The sequence below is a fragment of the Micrasema longulum genome, unplaced genomic scaffold (genome assembly GCF_059751315.1).
Source record: "Micrasema longulum isolate JH-2025_06_02 unplaced genomic scaffold, ASM5975131v1 h1tg000089l, whole genome shotgun sequence".
In the NCBI taxonomy this organism is placed as follows: Eukaryota; Metazoa; Arthropoda; class Insecta; order Trichoptera; family Brachycentridae; genus Micrasema; species Micrasema longulum.
In genome coordinates, this window is record NW_028277295.1 from 1 (window position 1) to 19,345 (window position 19,345).

Genomic DNA, 19,345 nt, shown 5'->3' on the forward strand with positions numbered 1-19,345 from the left:
ATGACAATTTATAGCACTTTTTTGAACAGCTGGTAAATCACGTGAAAACACGGGACCGAGACACAACGTGTGGTTATATAATCACGTGTGTACACGGCTCCGGGATACAAAGTGTTAAATTCAGTCACAAAACACAAAATTGCATTTGCCCAGTGGTGTATTTTTTATAAATTTAAATTATCAACAATAACAAAAAACTTTGAGGCAGATGATTGGCCCCTGTGGAATTAAAGTTTCATTATAATATGATTGGTCATTCTTTCAGTCACCGACAAAGTCATCATCATCGTGTCCAGGAGACGACGACACCGAGCTAATGATGGATGAACTTCTGATGACTCCACCTATAGCGGGACCTTCACTAAGACCACTTTTACCGAGGTAACCCATTATTTTTAAAAAAAGATTTATTTTATACTCTTCCATCTGTTGATTTTTGTGTATTTTGGGAAATGTGGAAGTTCAAACATAGGCTAAATGGTGAATGTTACATGGTGTGAAGTGATGACTTGGATATTCCTTTTTTTTAAATGTTTTCCTCCTCTGTTGCAGTAAATTTCAATCTTGATAACCCCTGGGGTGGAATCTACAAACATCTGTATTTTTATTCACAATTTTCACAAGATTTAATGATTGGGTTTATTTTATTTTTTAATCTCTAATACACAAATATTAAATTATAAAAAATATCGCCATGGGTTATTTGATTTATTTAAATACATTAATTTTATATAAAATGCACGCAGAATATAAAAATATTAAGGACGCAAATTCCAAAAAGAGTATTTCAGTATTAGTAAAATTACTAGTTCTAGTAAAATTAAATGAACATCAATAAAATTTGCATCATGTGAATAAAGACAGAAACAAATGAATAGTTAAATAAGAATAAATAAATAAGGAAAGAAGAACAGCAACAAATATTTTTTAATAATTCTTAAATAATAAGACTCAAGGCGTTGCTCTTATGTGGATGGATACCTTATGTGCAATACCGTTGCTCTTGCAGAATATGATGTATTGTATCCAATATAGAGTGCTGAGTCGCTTCTTTGGTCGTTGCTCTATATTTCAGGCAAAATCATTTGACACGTGTTTGTGTCATCGATCACTGGACTTTGACCCCACAACTAGTAAAAAATTTAGGCTCTGGAATACAACTTAAATAACATTTTATACCCAAGCATTATTCTCTCTAACTGTTGTTTTAATATATTTGTTGTGTTGCCTTCATAAAATATATAAAATAGAAATTAAATAAAATTAAATAAAAAAGTATTCAAATAAGCAAACCATTTCTCTTCTTCTTCTTTCTATAGATCTTGCTTTAGATAGGATATTAGTCTTGGTCGTCAACGTCCCTCTGGGGTCTTGTACATTACAATTTTAGGAATCCCCGCAGGATCTATCCTCTCAACGTGGTCTCTCCACAATCGTCTTCTCTGCCTACTCTATCTCCTAATATTCTCTATATTGCAGGTTCTACGAATCTCTTCTATCTGCATATCGTATCTTTGATCGTTCTATCTACGATAGGTCACAACGTTTTCATTTCAGATGTTCTAAGAAGATGTTTCGTTTGAGCAGTAACTGCTCTAGCTTCAATTCTGTAAGTTATTTTCTTCTTCTAGACGTAGACTAGAACCACTTTTGGAAGAAGAAGGATCAGACAGCTCTTCTACAAGCAGTGTGGGAGCCGAGTCTGAAGTCACACCGAGTCCAACAGATAAACAGGTATGATTGAGTTTCAAAACAAACACCACATGACACAACTTGAATCTAATAAGTCACTGCTTTGATACAATCTATTTGAGAAAAGATTTAGTGCACGGCCAGAATCTATTCCACATTCAACCGTATGACTGTCTGAGAATCATATGTTATTCGGTTAAATGCTTCTCAAATTCTGATTACGGGTCAATTAGATTATAATTAACCATTAAAGACACCCTTACAAATAACTTATTAGTAGTCTCTTGAGATAATTTAAACTGAATTTCTTGGATATATTAATTTTAAGATAGGTATCCCTAAAGATAAAATAAATGTTGACAACGTAATTAACTTTCTAAAATAAACTTAAAAAGACGAAAAAAGAACAGTAACCGATCTTATTACTTTGTTTGTATCGATGTTTGCTACCTTTGATTTATCGAAGTTAATTTCATTCTACGCACCGCTTAAGTTAAATAGAACACCGATTTTATTTTATCGTCAAAAATTCTCGAACTCAATATAATACACCTATTAATAGAATACAAAATACTTATACTAATTAATACTACAAAAATTTGTTTACAAATACTTAATTTTTAATAAAAAAATCGTTTTTACATATGTGTATGTTTGATAAACACTATTTTAACACATGTGATGTTAATGACAGAAATGCCATATAAAAATAAATAGGTAATCAAATAAAATGTCGCCTGTGCAACACAACGTCTGAAGCACATACATATTTTCCTCTAATGATGCCTTTTGGCACATCACAAGGGCCCAAAACAAGAAACTTTTAAGTTTTGAGAATAGATGTCAAAGTTTCTACTACTACCATCCTGCCATTTCTCCGTAGGGCTGGCAAAGATAGACTGCATCATGTCTATCCTGACATACATACATAGCTTCTTCCATATTCATATATCTTATCATACATACCCTTCGGTTGTGTCCGCTTTTGACATGACCAGGCTTGAGATTTCAGGTTATTTGATCAGGCTACAGTGTTTCTTGGTCATCTTTGTCCTACGTAACTAGCGTGCGCCATACAGCACTGGGTGCAAACAGGAAACGATAATAATACTAACTAGCAAGCAACAGTCGGCTATCGCCTGTGACTGGAAGTGTGGCGTCTTTTGTAATTTAATTGCTCGTAGGTCGGGTGAGGTGGTAGGGTGGGGAGGTGGATGCACAGTGGGCCCGTACAGAGAGAGGACAGACGCAATCAATCATTTCTTGAGTAATAATATATGGATATTAAGAGGTTTTGCAGCGGAGTGCGGTTTGATAAATTGGTATTTGTATATAGTTTTTCTGTCACCTTTACGCAGACGTCTCCCCCAATACTCTTCGAAAAAAACAACTGTACATTGGACTGATTATACCTAGCTAAAATTTACAATATCAAGGTTTCCCTTTTTTGCACCCCAAAACTGATCCAATGTTGATTTTTTTTAAAATAAAGATTATCAGAAAGAAAATTTCTGTGTAAATTCAGATTAAAGAAAATAGTCATCATATTTGTTTTCTGTACGTCCGAAGACTGCAAATAAATAGGCCATTTTAAGGGCTTTTTGATGGTTTGGAACGAAAGGGACACGACAATGGTGGATATTTATTGATATCCAGGAAGAAAACAGAGAAATACGTTTCTTTGAAGAAAAGTCAGACCGCGCATCTTCTTGCTGAATGCTTAAATATTTCTGGCTGGCACATACTTTTTCTCAAATAGAAAAAAGAATAAATTCAAACTAACATAAATTCCATCGATAAACATATCACTAGAAGCTTTTCACATATCCTGTAAAATAAACTGCTTTAAAAGACGATCCTGATTTGTAGTTTTTCATATTTAAAGGAAGCTTTTTGTTTTAGTGGACAGATTTTGATGAAACATAATGTACGTATTATGTAGAATGTACAACATAATATCAATGACAGACAAATGGTTTTAGGGTATTGTAGATGTTGCATATTGCATGAACATTACATGTTTGGACTGAGAAATAAACAACTGCCTCAGCTTTCAGTCCAAAGTCAGCCTAAGTCCAAAAAATGCACTAAGTGTACATTTTATTATCCTAAAAATCCATTATTTGTCACAGCACTCATGTTTTAAGTCTGTGTGAATGAATTAAAGTGTTTTTGGAACGTGGTTATTTTTTTTTATCTGTTAATGCAGGTAAAACAGTTTTAATTTGGTTTGCTTGTATGAATTTGTGTTTTAATACATTGTTACTGACATGATGATTGTTTTTAAAGAAATGTGCTATTTTTTAAGTGTTTACAAACATGCGCCCTTTTATCTAATGTTCCGAACTTATTTTGATCTACACACAGACTTAACAAATTAGGTTTGCCCCGATTACATTACCAAAATCCATTTAACCTGGTTTAAACAGTGGGTCTAATTTCAGTGATTTAATAACACAACAACCAAACCTAACATAGCCTAACCAATCCTTTCCTTAGAAATTACCTAACATAACCTCAAACAGAGTAGACATTATTTGTTATTACCTTTAATCAATTAATATACTCAAAAATATTTAGAATATTTAAGATTAGTTTTGAAATATGTTTTGGTATAAATTATTTGGAAAAAATAAGGTTCAGAAGCCACTTAGTAAAGAATTAAAGTAAAAGACAAATAACTAAATGTTATCAAATATTTGTACATAACCACTTACCGACTTTTCTATGTCTACCGGTTTCAAGACGTACCCGTCTCTTCAAGCAACCAATTAAATCAACATGCAAACCAACTTGCAAAACCCACTATACACCTTCATCAAAGTTGTTGCTCAAAAATATAAAACCAACACGACATGCATTTTAATAAGCGCATGCACTGATTAGAACAAACATGCACTGATTAAATTAGAATATTTTTATAATTTAATCAGTGCATGTTTGTCCTAATCAGTGCATGTGCTTATTAAAGTGCATGTAATGTTGGTTTTATATTTTTGGGCAACAACTATGGTGAAGGTGAATAGTGGATTTTGCATGCTGGTTTGCATGTTGGTTTAATTGGTGTCCTGACGAAGAGACGTGTACGTCTCGAAACCGGTAGACAAAGAAAAGTCGGTAAGTGGTTATATACAAATATTTAATAACATTTACTGAAATTACAATATTTGAGTTTGTCCAAAAGTTCATAGACAAAAGACCGGATTTCATCCCCTCGGGAGTCATTAAGAATTACAAATTCCAACAGGGATGGAGAATATAGAATACAATGACAGGTCATAAGCCCCGTAAATGCCTAGACTTCCATATTCCCTTATTTAAGGTATTCTCCATCCCTGCTGTAATTTGTTAATTTACTAAAATATTTGACCACAAATTCAATGCCTTAAATATTAATAATAAAAGACAAATTAATCATAAATATAACAAAAATTAAGATGATATGCATTTTTCTTGTTTTATCACTTAATTTGGAAAATTCTGTTGTTATTTTATACTAAGTATGTTTTTCTTATCAGAAATAGAAATAATAATTTAGTTTTTTTTCATATGATAGAATTAAACGATCATTTCAGAACATTTAATAATATTTTAGGGAACATCTATCAATGTGAGAGAAAGATAATTTAGATTTTTACTGAAATTATATACACACATTTTATTGCCTTATAACGTCTGAATAATTCATCACAAAAAATATATCTTTGTATTAAAAATGGTCATTTTGATATAGAAATATTTTATAAACTCTTTAAAGACTGTGGTAAATAATCCCTTTGCGCGCGGTGTAACATCGTGTCACCACTAGTAAAAGACGGAATATTCCAAAGTTCAGACATTCGAAAAAAATTATATTTGGAAACATACTGTTTAATAATTCTTTTCCATAATTTATGCAAATAAACATTTAATTTAGCCCTGTTATAGCAAATTAAATTAAAAATCACAAATACGCCGCTCATGTTACGCGCGTGCGTCCCCCATCACTGTCATCAACCGACTGAAGACTGAATCTGTTTTAGACAACACCCGCCGCAGAACAGCGTCTCTGTCTTCCTTGTTACGACTTCTATCTTCGTGCTCTCTCTTGTATAAGGTATATGTATAGATGTGTTGCTGAATTAGCAGACATTCATTCTTTGCGTAGCAAGGATAAATATTTATTGTACTAACATTTAGCATAGAAATACAAATTTTACTTTCCAAATCGGGTGTGAAAATGTCCATTTGAAGATTACAAAAAATACGAATTCATCATTTTAAAAACTGAGAGAGATACATTAAGTTTTATGTCCTATGTCGACTAGTGTGACATCACAGCCACACAAGAGTTAAGAACAGATAAAAAGTTTCTCGATTCTCATTTTGTATTGTGGAATCCTGGATGAGTATTTTTGTTTGAATAGCTAGACTGGGGATAAGTCCACCTCATAATATCATATAATTTTTTTTTTTTTTTTTTTTTCATTTATAAATCATGTAACACAAAGTATTTTACAAGTATAATATGCTGAATCACATTCCCAGGAGTTACAACAACTCAATTCGGGACATAAATAATATTAACATTAAAAAAAATAACACATATTGAGAACAACAAAGAAACAAAGCAAGTTTAGCACCTTTATAACTAAATATAGCACAACAATAAATACGCCAAAAACCTTTTCTTACACAAGCAGAATAAATATATAAAAAACGCTTTTAAGAATAAAAAAAAGTAGTGAATCTACTAAGGGAGATAAGGTCATTAACATCACATGCTACGCAGATGCTGCAGCCATAGTGATGATGAGAACATATCCATCTCAGTTAGTAAACATCTGGATGCCTAAGAAATGTCGTATAGTACAATAAACACAACATGATTATTGGAAACATAATACGGATATACAAAACGTGTGTCAGACCGATCATGGTGTATACAATAGAGGCGAGGATAGATCGAGAGAAAATAAAAAAAAAGAAAAAATAAGTAGAAAAACTAAATAGAAAAACTAAATGAAGATGAAAGTACTTAAGACAACGCAGGGAAACCCCAAAGAGGCATAATCTAGATACCCAGTGCATAGTAAATAGATTATGGAGAGATATAATTGTTTGCGTACAATAAACCGGGTTGTGGTCCCGTGGCTAGTTTCGTGGACATACAGATAAAAAGTCCGAGATTCGAACCCCGCTTTACCACAACTTTATAAATATTTTCTCAAAGTGAGTTATTTCTCGTTATGAGCTAGGTCATGGGCTAAAAAACAGAGCATAATGCTCTGGTAGGAAATACCGGGTCTGATAAAGGGTACTCGCGAAGGTTTGTCTTCGAAAATGTGTATATAAGTACTAAAATTCAAAGTATTTCATGGGTAACCTGTAATTGAACTTGTTAGGAAAAAATATTGTTATCATATTTTATTTTTCATACAAGACTTTTTTTTCTTTAAACTTTTTGTTTTTTTACAATAAATTTTAATTAATTCAATTATTTTTTTACGATAAAAACAGAGTATTCAAAAAATAAAGCATAATTACATAGCAATGAAATACATATTAATAGTAAACAAAAAATCCCACAAAGGCATGGCCTGTTCGTGGGTATACAAGAAAATGTTAATGAATTTTTGCTCCTATAATAAACAATGGACAGTTATAATATTTTTGAGTAACATAAGAAAGAAAAAATAAAATATTATGTAAAAGATAATATGGTATTTTTTATAGTAATTAAAAAAGGAAATGAAAAATATTTTTAAAAAAACACAAAAATATTCCTTATTATTAAAGGGCAACAAAATAAATCATAGAAAAAAAGAGTACATATCTTTAGTTTGAATCCAGGATAGTGCATGTTTCTTAAAAGAAGGAAAATTTTGAAAGTTTGGAATCAACGAAATATTATCAGTAAAAAAAGAATTAAAAAATTTTAGGGCTATAAAATATGCATGTCTCTGTGCGAGCCTCGTTTTAAAATGTGGTATTTCTAACACACGATTACTTCATTTTCATTTGTAGATACAGTTGATGGTACATTTTAATTTCTTATTAGAATACGAACATAGGGTACGTATCAACAAAACATTTCATTTTTTTTACGAAATTGATTTGAACTTATAAAACCGATTTAAGATATTTTTTTATCAATACCATATTTTTAAATCAAATTGACCATTCGTAATTCAGTTCTTCAAACTATTGTGTTGATAAGGTTGTTGCACTGAGACCTTTTAATGAATGCCACCCTATTTCATACATATACATACCATATTCTAAAATTAATTTGTGATTATATGAATGTTAACAGTTGTTAATTTATATTGCTTTTGATGTTACATATGATTGAATAACTGGGCAATGTAAATGTATATTTAATATATGTACTTAAATGTATTTTATATCCAGTTATAAAATGTGCATGTTGGAGGTGGTGTGAATGGTAAAGTGAAACCCTAAATTGTGCACTATGATAAATAAGATAAATAATGGTGTACTTATGGATTAAGTGTGGTGTGGCCTCATCAGAGTAAAGATGCAGTAACAGCAAATGCCAGGTGTTGTGTGACTGATGAAATGAAGCCCCGCTAATGAAGACTAGATAAATTGTAACGGAATGGATGCAAGGCGTGGTGTGACTCCAGTAGACTGGAGAAGTTATAACGGAGAGAACGCCAAGTGTGGGGGTGGCCCCACTAGACTAAATTTGTAATAACGGAGTGGATGCAGGGTAAGGTGTGGCCTTATTAGACTAGAGCTGTAGTAATGGAGTGGATAGCGGGTGTGGTGTGGCCCCACCAGACTAGAAAAGTTATAACAGAGAGAACGCCAAGTGTGGTGTGGCCCCACTAGACTAGAAGTGAAGTAACGGAGCGTATGCCTGGTAAGGTGTGGCCCCACTAGACTAGAGAAGTTATAACAGAGAGAACCCCAAGTGTGGTGTGGCCCCACTAGACTAGAGGTGTAGTAACGGAGCGGATGCCAGGTGCGGTGTGGCTCCACTAGACTAGAGGTGTAGTAACGGAGTAGACGCAGGGTGTGGTGTGGCCACACTAGACTAGAGGTGTAGTAACGGAGCGGATGCCGGGTGTGGTGTGGTGTCTGGTGTTTGGCGGCAGGAAAGCAGCGCGGGTGGCGGTGCTGCTGACGGCGGAGGGCGCCCCAGAGAGGGCCCCGGGCAGGAGACAGAGGACCCGGAACGCACTCCCACAAACGGGCCGCCCGAACTCGTATCGCCTCTGCGTAAGTTCATGTATTTATATATTTAGAAAAGTAATTGTATGTATTAATCGTAATATGATATACTTATATTTACAACTCCCGCTTATTTTCATATGCCTCAAGTAAAAATTGCTCTTTGGACCGAAACAAATATTATATTATGGAGATTTAATCAATTATTATACACAAATCGATTTTTTTACAATATCTTTTTCCTACCCAAGTATCAATGGTTATCATTAAAAATGTTGCCTTAATCTCGAACATTTTAACCCGGCGTTAATCAATCTATTTTACGTAGCGCGGATAATGACCTAGGCTTGGGACACCCGTAGCTAAAAATATTTTGTTCATCCTTTCATACGTTTTTATTTCTTGCATGGATAAACTACAATTAATTTTTCATTTTTACAATATTTTTTAAAAACACTGATTTTACTTTTAATTAGACATTTATTCAATAAATTATGAAGCGATGTGAAAAAAAAACCTTTATCAAAAAGTTTTTTCTTAAATCAAAATAAACTGAGATTCAAATAAAAACATAATTTTTCATAAATAATTCATGAGAACCTAAGTATCAAAGTAGGACAATAACCATTTTCATTATATTTCAGCAAAGGTGATTTTCTGTTTTGGATACACAAGAAACCAATATTAGAGATTCTATTTTATGCACTTCGAATATAGGAGATATGTATTATTTAAATAAAAGTACATGATTTGACAATATCTATGTACGTTTTTGGAACCGAAGTCAACTGTCATATTAATACAACGTCAATCTAACTGTCCGTTTTAGAAACCCATATAACTCCAAGTGTCAGTTTTAAAAAAAATGTTTACTGTGGTCAAGATTCATAAAATAGTGATCAAAGGGGTTTACGTTCAGTATATAAAAACACATTTTTATTTTATAATTTTACAACATAGCAACAGGCAACATTGCAACATTGAACAGGGCTGCCAATTTGTGGAGAATTCCTCAAACTGCAGGGAATCTCAACTCGATTGGGGATTTTGTGGGGTTTAGTATTATGCGGGGATTTTAACATTTATTAATTTATCTGTAGCTAACACATCAATAGTTTGATGGTAATATTATTATGAATGAAATCAATATTTTTTAATAGCAACACAATATAAACTTCAAATAGTAATTTGGGGATCCCCTTTTTATCGGAAGATGAAAACAATGACAATCTAATGAGCACATTAGGTACCTACTAGTGCAAACGACTGCTTGCGTTTTGTTTTATTATCTTTCAAAATAATAACGGTTTTGTGCCAAAAAATATAAATGGTTGTTAAAAGTTGTTGATAAGAAAGCGCAAGATAATCCTAACGTAGGTTATCAACAATATTTGTTAAAATTCTTCTTAAGAGCCCATAAACGCCCCCTCGAAATATCAAGGATGATTTTAGACCTTAAGTCTATTTTGTTTGAATTGAAAAATACTGTAATATTATATGTGCATAAATGTCAAAATTACCGATGGTGGACCCTCGCTACACTCACGATTCTAGCCAGTTTTTATTTCATGTTATTTTGTACATATTTTATCATAACTGTTTTTTTTCTTTCTTGAGATAACTATGTGGGGAATTTGTGGGGAATCGGGAATTTGTAAAATAAGCATTGGCAACGCTGCTCGCTGCTCCTAAACCAGCGTAGCCAGATCTACCGATTTTGGGAGCAATCTACCGATCTACCGAATTCGATTGAAATTCTACCGATTTTTATACATTTCTTTGTTTTTTCCACAGAACAAAATTTCAATGCAAGTAAAACGAATTCATATTATAATAATTTATTGCTTGTTTGCTCACTTCGATTGCCATCAGTTGCTTATTTAAAAAACTGCTTATCTATCGTACATAAGTATACAATTAATTATATATTAATTATGGAATTGGCTAGTATTGTTAAATATAATATGGTAAAATAAATCATGGCATAGAATTTCATGACATTATTGAAAAATGTATGTATGTCTATTTTATGAAGTGAAATGTAGAGGGATCACTTTTCATTTTGAAAATAATTTAAATGGTTTTATCTTCAGTTTAATATCTATTTAAATTTAGTTGATCATTGTTTTAATAATTTGTTCAGTACTTCAGCAGTTAGCAGTTTTTATTAAGTTTTAAGTTGCACTGAAAGAACTTTAAAACGTTAATTATTTCTTTGTTTGACAATAAAAATACTTTATATTTTGATAAAATTGTGTCATTCATTCAGTAAAATAATATTTTGAATTTTAATCTATGTATTATATTATTATTTTTTATAAGAACCAACTCAAATATTCCTTTTCTTAAATAAATATTTGGGTATTGAAATGAAATATTGTAATTTACATTTTTTGTAAGAAAAAGAAGACATAAATCACTATATTTTGCTGATTCACTTATTGCAGTCCTTTTGGTTTTCAATTGTTCATTTACCAAGCGTTTTCAACTATTTTAGGCCTTAGGCAAAACGGCGCTTTAATTTCGAACAACTGTCAAATTTATTTTTGCCCTACTTCCCCCTCTCCCGATTTATTTTTCTGAATCTACCTTTTTTCGCTTCATCGGGTCTGGCAACGCTGCTCCCACTTTGGCGGTTGATTTTGAACTGTCAAAATACGAAATAACGGTCGCCACGACACTTGAGCACCCATAATGTAAGGTTTTGTCCTATTCCCACCCGAATGTTGCATTTTTTTAAATGCGTAAATATGGATAGTGTTCATTAAAGTCGTTTATGTTTTCGTCCTAAAGGTGCGATATAATTGTACATTGGCGGGATAATTGCCGTCGCAACGACGTAATGTTGTAAAGCACCAGATTTGGTGCCATTTGCAACCCCATAGTTTAAGAAATTACCTAACTAAAAACCAATTGTTATAAATCGTTTCTTGATCGTAAAATAGTTTTTTTGTAACAAACTACCACAAATATTTGATTACGTCCTGTGTTACTCAACACCATGGCTAAATACCGTTCTCTATTCTCAGTATCAAGAGGTTCGCCGCTAACCGTATCGGACCAAGACGGGGGCAGCACTTGCGGCTCGACAGCCAGCGAGGGGGCTCCGCCGGGTGCTGGGGACGGGGCGGAGGCTGCTGGGGGCGCGCCCCCCGGCCGCCTCAGCCCGCGCATGGAGATGCGCCTGGCACTTCGCGAGGGAAGGGACATTCTAGCCGAGCAGGATCAGTTATGGGTGAGAAATCTATAATTTACTAGAAGGGAATCGAGTGGAGGTTAGTCTTTTAGAGCTTTTGCTGGCAATGCCTGAGGTTCCAGGTGTGATGTTTACTATGATATTTCATACTCCTTGGGGCAGTATTCTAAATCTTCACTCTACAGAGTGTTTGATTTTTTTCAAGTGACTACACTTTGCTTCATATACAGCCACACTGATAACTAAACATAAAATTATGTTAACATATTACAACAGAGATGACGAACATTCAAGAAAAGGTAATATAGAAGTCGAGGCATCTACAGGGCTTATGACCTGTCAATGGCCGGTTTTAGTGGCCACTTTACACACTGTGTAACATTCACCATTCTCCCTATATTTACAGGACCTCGACTCACATGTTTAAACGTGTTATGATTCATATCATTAATTGTAGTGCTTTCGCACTTATAGTTTACGCAGACAGGGTATAGTCTAAGTTTATAACCGAGTTACACAGTTTAAACCCGCGCTGTGCCAGCGGGTACCCTGCAAGACATTGGACCCTCCCTATATTCATGAACATCTATATTCCTTCAATTCTTTCATCTGTTGATGTTTGTGAATCCTGTTCTTGTCTGCAAAAATTTGGACAAACTCAAAATATTGTTGATAAAATGATGTATAAAACTGTTTTAAAAAAATGGAAAAAAAACTATTACAGGTTGGTCGATTCACCCTAACTAAGTGCATTGAGTAATTCTTAAGACCACAATAATGTTTTAAAATAAAATCATCATTAATATTTTGAGTGTGCCCAAATGTTTGCAGACATGCTGAATTTCTACCCTAGGGAGAGTTATTTAGATCTAAATTTGTTGCAAGGTTCAGCCGGATGAATTTCACCCACATGATTTTACCTTTGAGTCTCCGCTTTTTTACTTCACAAAAGACAACAGACGGAAGCGTTGAGGAAATGTGGATGTTTAAACATGGGCAGAATGGTGAATGTTACACAGTGTGTAAAACAGCCATTTAAACCAGCCAATGACAGGTCATAAGCCCTGTAAAATACCTAGACTTTTTTATCCCCTTCTCAAAAACATTTTCCTTCTCTGTTGCAACAAATTTAGAAAATCATGTTTGGTTTCACGTATTTGTAATTATTTATTATGAAGCAAAGTAAAGTCGCATGCTAAAAAAAAACTACAAATTAGCCACTCTCTAGGGGGTACAGAAGATTCAGAATAGCACTCCTGGGGGGCAATTACAAACACCATCTTCATTGGTTCATATCACGAGAGTATACTTACTTTTCCATCCTCTCCATCTATCTCGATTTGACGAAGCCGGCTTTACCTACTTGTCGATAGATGTTTTCAGAAAGATAAGGCTATCGATGTAAAAGTTCAATGGTAGCATTAATGTTGAGTACAACTCTTGATATCCAGATTGTCAGACGTTATCTGGATATGCAGAAATCCGGATAATTGTAATAAATATTAAATGAAGGTGATACTTTGAAAGAAGGCGTATAATTTACTAAAAAATGGGAAAAATAACTGAAACTCATGACGACTGTATTTCTCTCTCTGGGGACGATTCTTTCCTTTGAAGTGTTAGTGGCTAATTTTGAGACTAGAGTCGGGTCCAGTCAGTATATCGTGAAGAAAAATAATTGACATTTTCTATTTCCAGGATCAGGCGAGCGGCCGCTGCGGGTGGGTGCGTCGCCCCATGGCTCTGCAGCCCCTCAGCCAATCCCCACGCGCCCCCCGCCGCGCCCACACTATTACTTCACACAGTTCTGTGTCTGCTCAACAAGGTGAGCCACCATTTTCCCCAACTGCGCCCAGTCAGAATCAGAGCTGGACCAACGAAGGTTCAGCATAGGTTCAGTTGGCACAATGAACCAGACACTCGCTTACAAGAAGAGGAGAATAATATTGTCACCTTAATTTGAATACAACGTAAACTACATTAATTTGAACTTTTCCAGAAACAGTAAAATTATCTCCTATCCACTATCGAAGATGTAACTACAGTTTATCTGTTCAAATCACGTCTGAAGAAACATATCCTTTCTCTTCCTTAATCTCTCTGCCTTTCCTCTTTATTCCCTTTTCCCATTGAGTATAGTATCGATTTGAGGTAATTTATGTAAAAATACAATTATTTTTTTTTTGTATATCCTTAGCTTTTTTATTTTTATTTTCTATTGAATATGTTTTGCAACAAATTATAAAAAATAAAACTTTTAACAATGTTATGAGTATGTCCAAATGTTTGCAGACTGGCTTACTTTTTAATTTGTTGCAGCAGAGAGGGAAAACATTTTTGAGAAGGGAATTTGGGAGTCAGAAACTTATTTAGATAATATTTGAGTTTGTCCAAATGTTTGTAGACAAAAGACTGGATTTCATCCTCTTGGGAGTCATTAAGATTAAAAAATTATAACAGGGATGGAGACCTTAAATAAGGGTATATATGGAAGTCTCGGCATTTACAGGGCTTATGACCTGTCACTGACTGGTTTAAGTGGCCACTTTACACACTGCGTAACATTCACCATTCTGCCTATACTTGAACATCCACATTTCCTCAACTCTTCCATCTGTTGACTTTTGTGAAGTAAAGTGGCCAGCCATTTAAACCAGTCAGTGACAGCTCATAAGCCCTGTAAATGCCGAGACTTCCATATATACCCTTATTTAAGGTCTCCATCCCTGTTATAATTTTTTAATCTTAATGACTCCCAAGAGATAAACTCCCATAAAAATATTTTCACTCTCTGTTGCAACAAATTTAATTGCCATTTGACAATAAGCCCGCCAATTGACAATCAACATTATATACAAAAAGTTTAATAAAAAAAATAAAATTAAAAAAAAACTTCGGAAAACAGCAAGTTTTGCTTTCTGAACCGATGTTTTGATTTATTTCAATTTATCATTCCAGAAGTGGTGAAGGTGACAGCGATGGAGCGCCTGGCCCTCCAGGAGGCTCGGGGAGGCCGGAGGGGGGCCCGCAGGGTGCGCCCCACAGCTAGACTGTAAGTTTGCAATATTTCGAATATGTTCAAATCTTTCTAGATAAATTCTTGAAATTTTCCCTATCAAATTGATATGAAATATTATCAATAGACATGTAGCTGTTGAGATTAGACCACCGTCACTTAACAAATCAACAAATACGTTTTAAAACTAAAACATAATTTAAAAAAAACACTTTTCGCTAGTCAGCGAACGCATACCAGTCAATACCATATTTCTCTACATGATTGTTCTTTATTTAGTAACACATTTTATTAAAACGTGAATGAAAGCGGGGGTGATCGATCGGTCACCCCAGTATAATTTCAAAACAAACCAAATCTGTCTTTGCATACAGACTTCGCTTCCTCTACATTCATACATCTTCTCATGCACGCACGGCGATTCCTACTTTTGACATGTCCATCTTTAAGTATTTTATGGACTTGATCGTGCCATGTCTTTCTCGGTCTTCCTCGTTTTCTGCATCCATTAACATTCACATCGTAGATCCTTTTAGCCGTTCTTTCACTGTCCATTCGCTCTACAAAACTGCCTCTGGCTGTCGAGTAACTATGCATAATTTTATCAATAGTTGGATTTCTATAAAGTCTGTTTTGTAAGTTAAACGTTGATCTTTGTATTTAAGAGCACGTCTTTCAATTTTTTGATTTGTATACTATATATAATATACTATAGTAAAATATCAAATCAATAGACTTAGAGAAAAACAACATAAATGCATCTTTCTCATCTTGAATATTTTCCATTGTTGCTTGCGGAGTTCTCTGAAGGTTTACCATATTGCACTGAAGTGTTCTACTTGATGATGGTGCAACGGATGCCCAGAAGTAGCCATTTTTTCCTCTTCAAACGTTACCTCGCAATCGAGCTAATGGCACGTCATCATCATTAGAGCCGGAAATGACATCCTCTTCATCCAAATCCCCGAGACGTTATCTTCACAATCTGACGTTTTTTCGGTCTCCAGCATTGCACAATCTTCATCATCATATTCAGCAATATTTGTGTGGTTCATAGTCCATAATCGATGACACACGCGTGCTAAAACATTTCACCTGAAATAATGTGATAACCGAAGAAATACAGCAAATCTAACAGTATTGCACATGAAATCGGGGGCCTCGTTCTGCAGTACATTCACATCGTCCCTACTGTGAAGAAATTAACTACAAAGAAATGTGGTATATAAAGAGACCACAGGACGCAACGCCAGTCAGTTAGCCCAGCAAGTTCAGTTCAGTCAGTCAGACCAGCTCAACAAAGTCACTCAATTCCAGCATGTAGTTCAAGAACAGTCTCTTCATATTCATTAGGCAAATTTCAATCTCTTTGTCACTGAGCAAAACCATTTTTGATCTAAAGAAACAGTCACTTAATTTGAGTATGCATACAAAAATACAAACGTAAATAGTAACAGGGTGACGCGTCACCCCACACATACCTGTATCTCTGAAACCACGTGCTTCCGCTGCCCACGCGCAATGGGTACTAATTATGCACAGCAAAACAAGAGAATACGTGAAATGTTAGAACGAGACAACAAATCACATTCAAGATATGAGCGCGTGATTGGTTGCCTGGGGTGACGAGTCGCCCATGTTACCATCCTAGGGTTAAAATATAAAAATGAAAAAATAAAGATACAATAATATTGATATTTAAAGCTTATACTTTGTGGTCAAACATTTTACTATGTGTTATTAAATATTTGTGTATAACCACTTATCGACTTACAACTTACCGTGCACACATTAGTTCACAATGTCAAACATGGAACAGTCTTGTGGCGAATGTCCTGGAAAGTCTGTTACACGGTCAGCAATCATCTTCCTTATACCTGTAGAGATACTGTATCACCAAATAATGCCATTTCCATCCATCTTTATCCTATCTTTTTCAGTATGGGGCTCGTGAGAAGGCGAGCGTCTTCAGACAGTCCGGACCGACCGTACTCCCCGCGCCGTCAGCAGCCGCACGTGAGCAGCCACGGCTACTACAAGATCTGCTTTGTCAATGGCTTTGTTTAGAAAACACACCCTTTATATACTACCCTGCCCCCACCCACCGCCAATTACAAACACACACACACACCCTGCCCGTTCTCGCTTTACCATTTCTCATTTGCCACAAGAAACAATTATTTAGGGAGAGACACTCCAGTTTAGAATTGGATTTATTTTTTAAGATGTATATTATTTTACTTTATCAATATTATTATCTACAATTCTTGCCTTCGTTAGCACCCCAAGCCTGGTGGGTCAAAACAAAATGGACACAGTGGTTGAGTAACGAAATTCCCATTTCAAAGAATGCTGTCATCTTTTAATACAGTGGAATCCGTACGTTAAAATGGCTGATAATGTTATCTTTATGAGTCAGTCCTAAAACCAATATATTTTAACATTGTGATCTGCTTTACCTTTAGGTGCGAGAGTAGTTTAAAGTAATAACACTTTAATAATTGTCTACAGTTTATTGACATATTGAAAGGTTTTGTATTGTCAGGAGGCTAATCGTAGAGTGCCAGTAGCTCAAACACAAATAACTATCGACGTGCTTAAAAACATGCTAAGCATTTGAGCGATCACAATGAACAATAATGAACATGCTTTAGTCATTAGTCAACTCGTGTGTAATCTCTAAGTCGATGCTCACGTCGATTTGTTTTTTGTTTTCCTCGTAAATATGTACACTTCATTGGCAAAAAGTCGGCGTTTACTATAAAAAAATATACAATATATTGCATTTGCAAAATAGTAAGGAGTATCAAATACAAAAAAGGGAAAATTAAATTACAATTACTATGGCGACTGCTTTTTTTGACATTTGGCTTGCCAACCGCTGGCTAAATGCAATAAATAGCATGATAAATAATAAATAAAAATAGCAGTTTTAGAATATTTTCCATATTTACGCCGGTGAAATTCAAATATGTGATTGCGCAGCAGGATTATACGTCGCAAAATGGAAATATTTTGACATTCAATATTAGGTGTTCGCGGATGTTCCATTGTGATCGCGTATACGATAAACAACCATGGTGAGATATTGTTATCACGTTGCTTATCATCACCTCGATAGTTATTTGTGATTGAGCTACAGATATGAGACTGTGCTCACAATGGCAAGATTGCCAACAGGAGCGCGTTATTCTTTGGGGTTCACCAATTTAATTACATTGCATGATTAAACTTTGCCTATCGTTATCACTTGAAAGTCGTGTAATATAAATTAAGTGATTTCTATGGAATTGATAAAAAAATACCATTTTGTTAAAAACTTTCTATGAACGATGACTACATTTAGCAGTTGATCGTCTTGAACAAAATGCAAACAACCTTCGATGAATTTTTCGAAAAAAAATTGTTTTTTCTTTAACCTGGAAAATGTGGAAATAATGGTTTGTATTGGCATTTTTAAAAATTTAATTTAATACTCAACGTTCTCAACCGGTTTTTTTTATCAAAAATTACAAGTGCCACAGTGATCACAAAAAGCGGAATCCACTATAATCATAAATCCCCTTTCGCATCTGATGGTGGGTGAGGTACCGTATTGATATATAAATGGCACCATATCTTGATATTTTTTATTACACGAAGGCAAGATAATCAGTCTTACACTTCAGGGATCTAGTCCAGGGACTATGAAACCTGAGACCCTAATGGTAGGCCAATGCACTGACCACTAAACGAAAAGGTGGAAAAAGATTTCCATAGTTTATACTAAGAACACACATATATTTATTTAAATAAAGTTTTTTATTTAATTTAAAACACGACAAACATATATTTTTGAGAGATAATATCAAACAGGTTTGTTTTTTTCGTTTTTTTGGATGCTTAACGCATTTTGTTTTTGAATAATTATTTCTTTTTAATTTTTAGATTTCCATCATCGCCTCTCTGCTTCTACAAACCGCCTGCAAGTTGCCTCAATGTTATCTTTCCAAGTATTTTTCTCTTCTCTGTTCCGTTTTTATTATTTTACCACTTGGCGATAAACTGCATTTATAATAATTGACACTCTTCAAGTTAAATAAAAGTATATCTGTTCATAAAAGCCTGAAAAAGTGACATGTTTTCTTTCCGAAATCCAACAACAACAAACCATCACGCTGTTTCCCCGTAAGGGTAGGGAGAGAGGACAGAATGCCACAGATCTCGCTTCCTCTACATTCATACATCTTCTCATGCCCGCGCGCCGATTATTCTGACTTTTG

At 34.5% G+C, this 19,345-nt stretch overlaps 1 protein-coding gene across 1 annotated transcript; it reads left to right on the forward strand.

Moving 5' to 3' along the window:
* Positions 1–265: 265 nt before the first annotated feature.
* On the forward strand, positions 266–17,903 carry LOC148284782 (uncharacterized; the record flags this gene model as incomplete). The annotated part of the gene is made up of 7 exons (XM_088234898.1): positions 266–381; positions 1,632–1,734; positions 8,796–8,919; positions 11,901–12,106; positions 13,766–13,892; positions 15,026–15,119; positions 17,024–17,903. Coding segments are annotated over 7 exons (897 nt in total), but the record flags the coding sequence as incomplete, so codon positions are not given.
* Between the last annotated feature and the right edge of the window lie 1,442 nt (positions 17,904–19,345).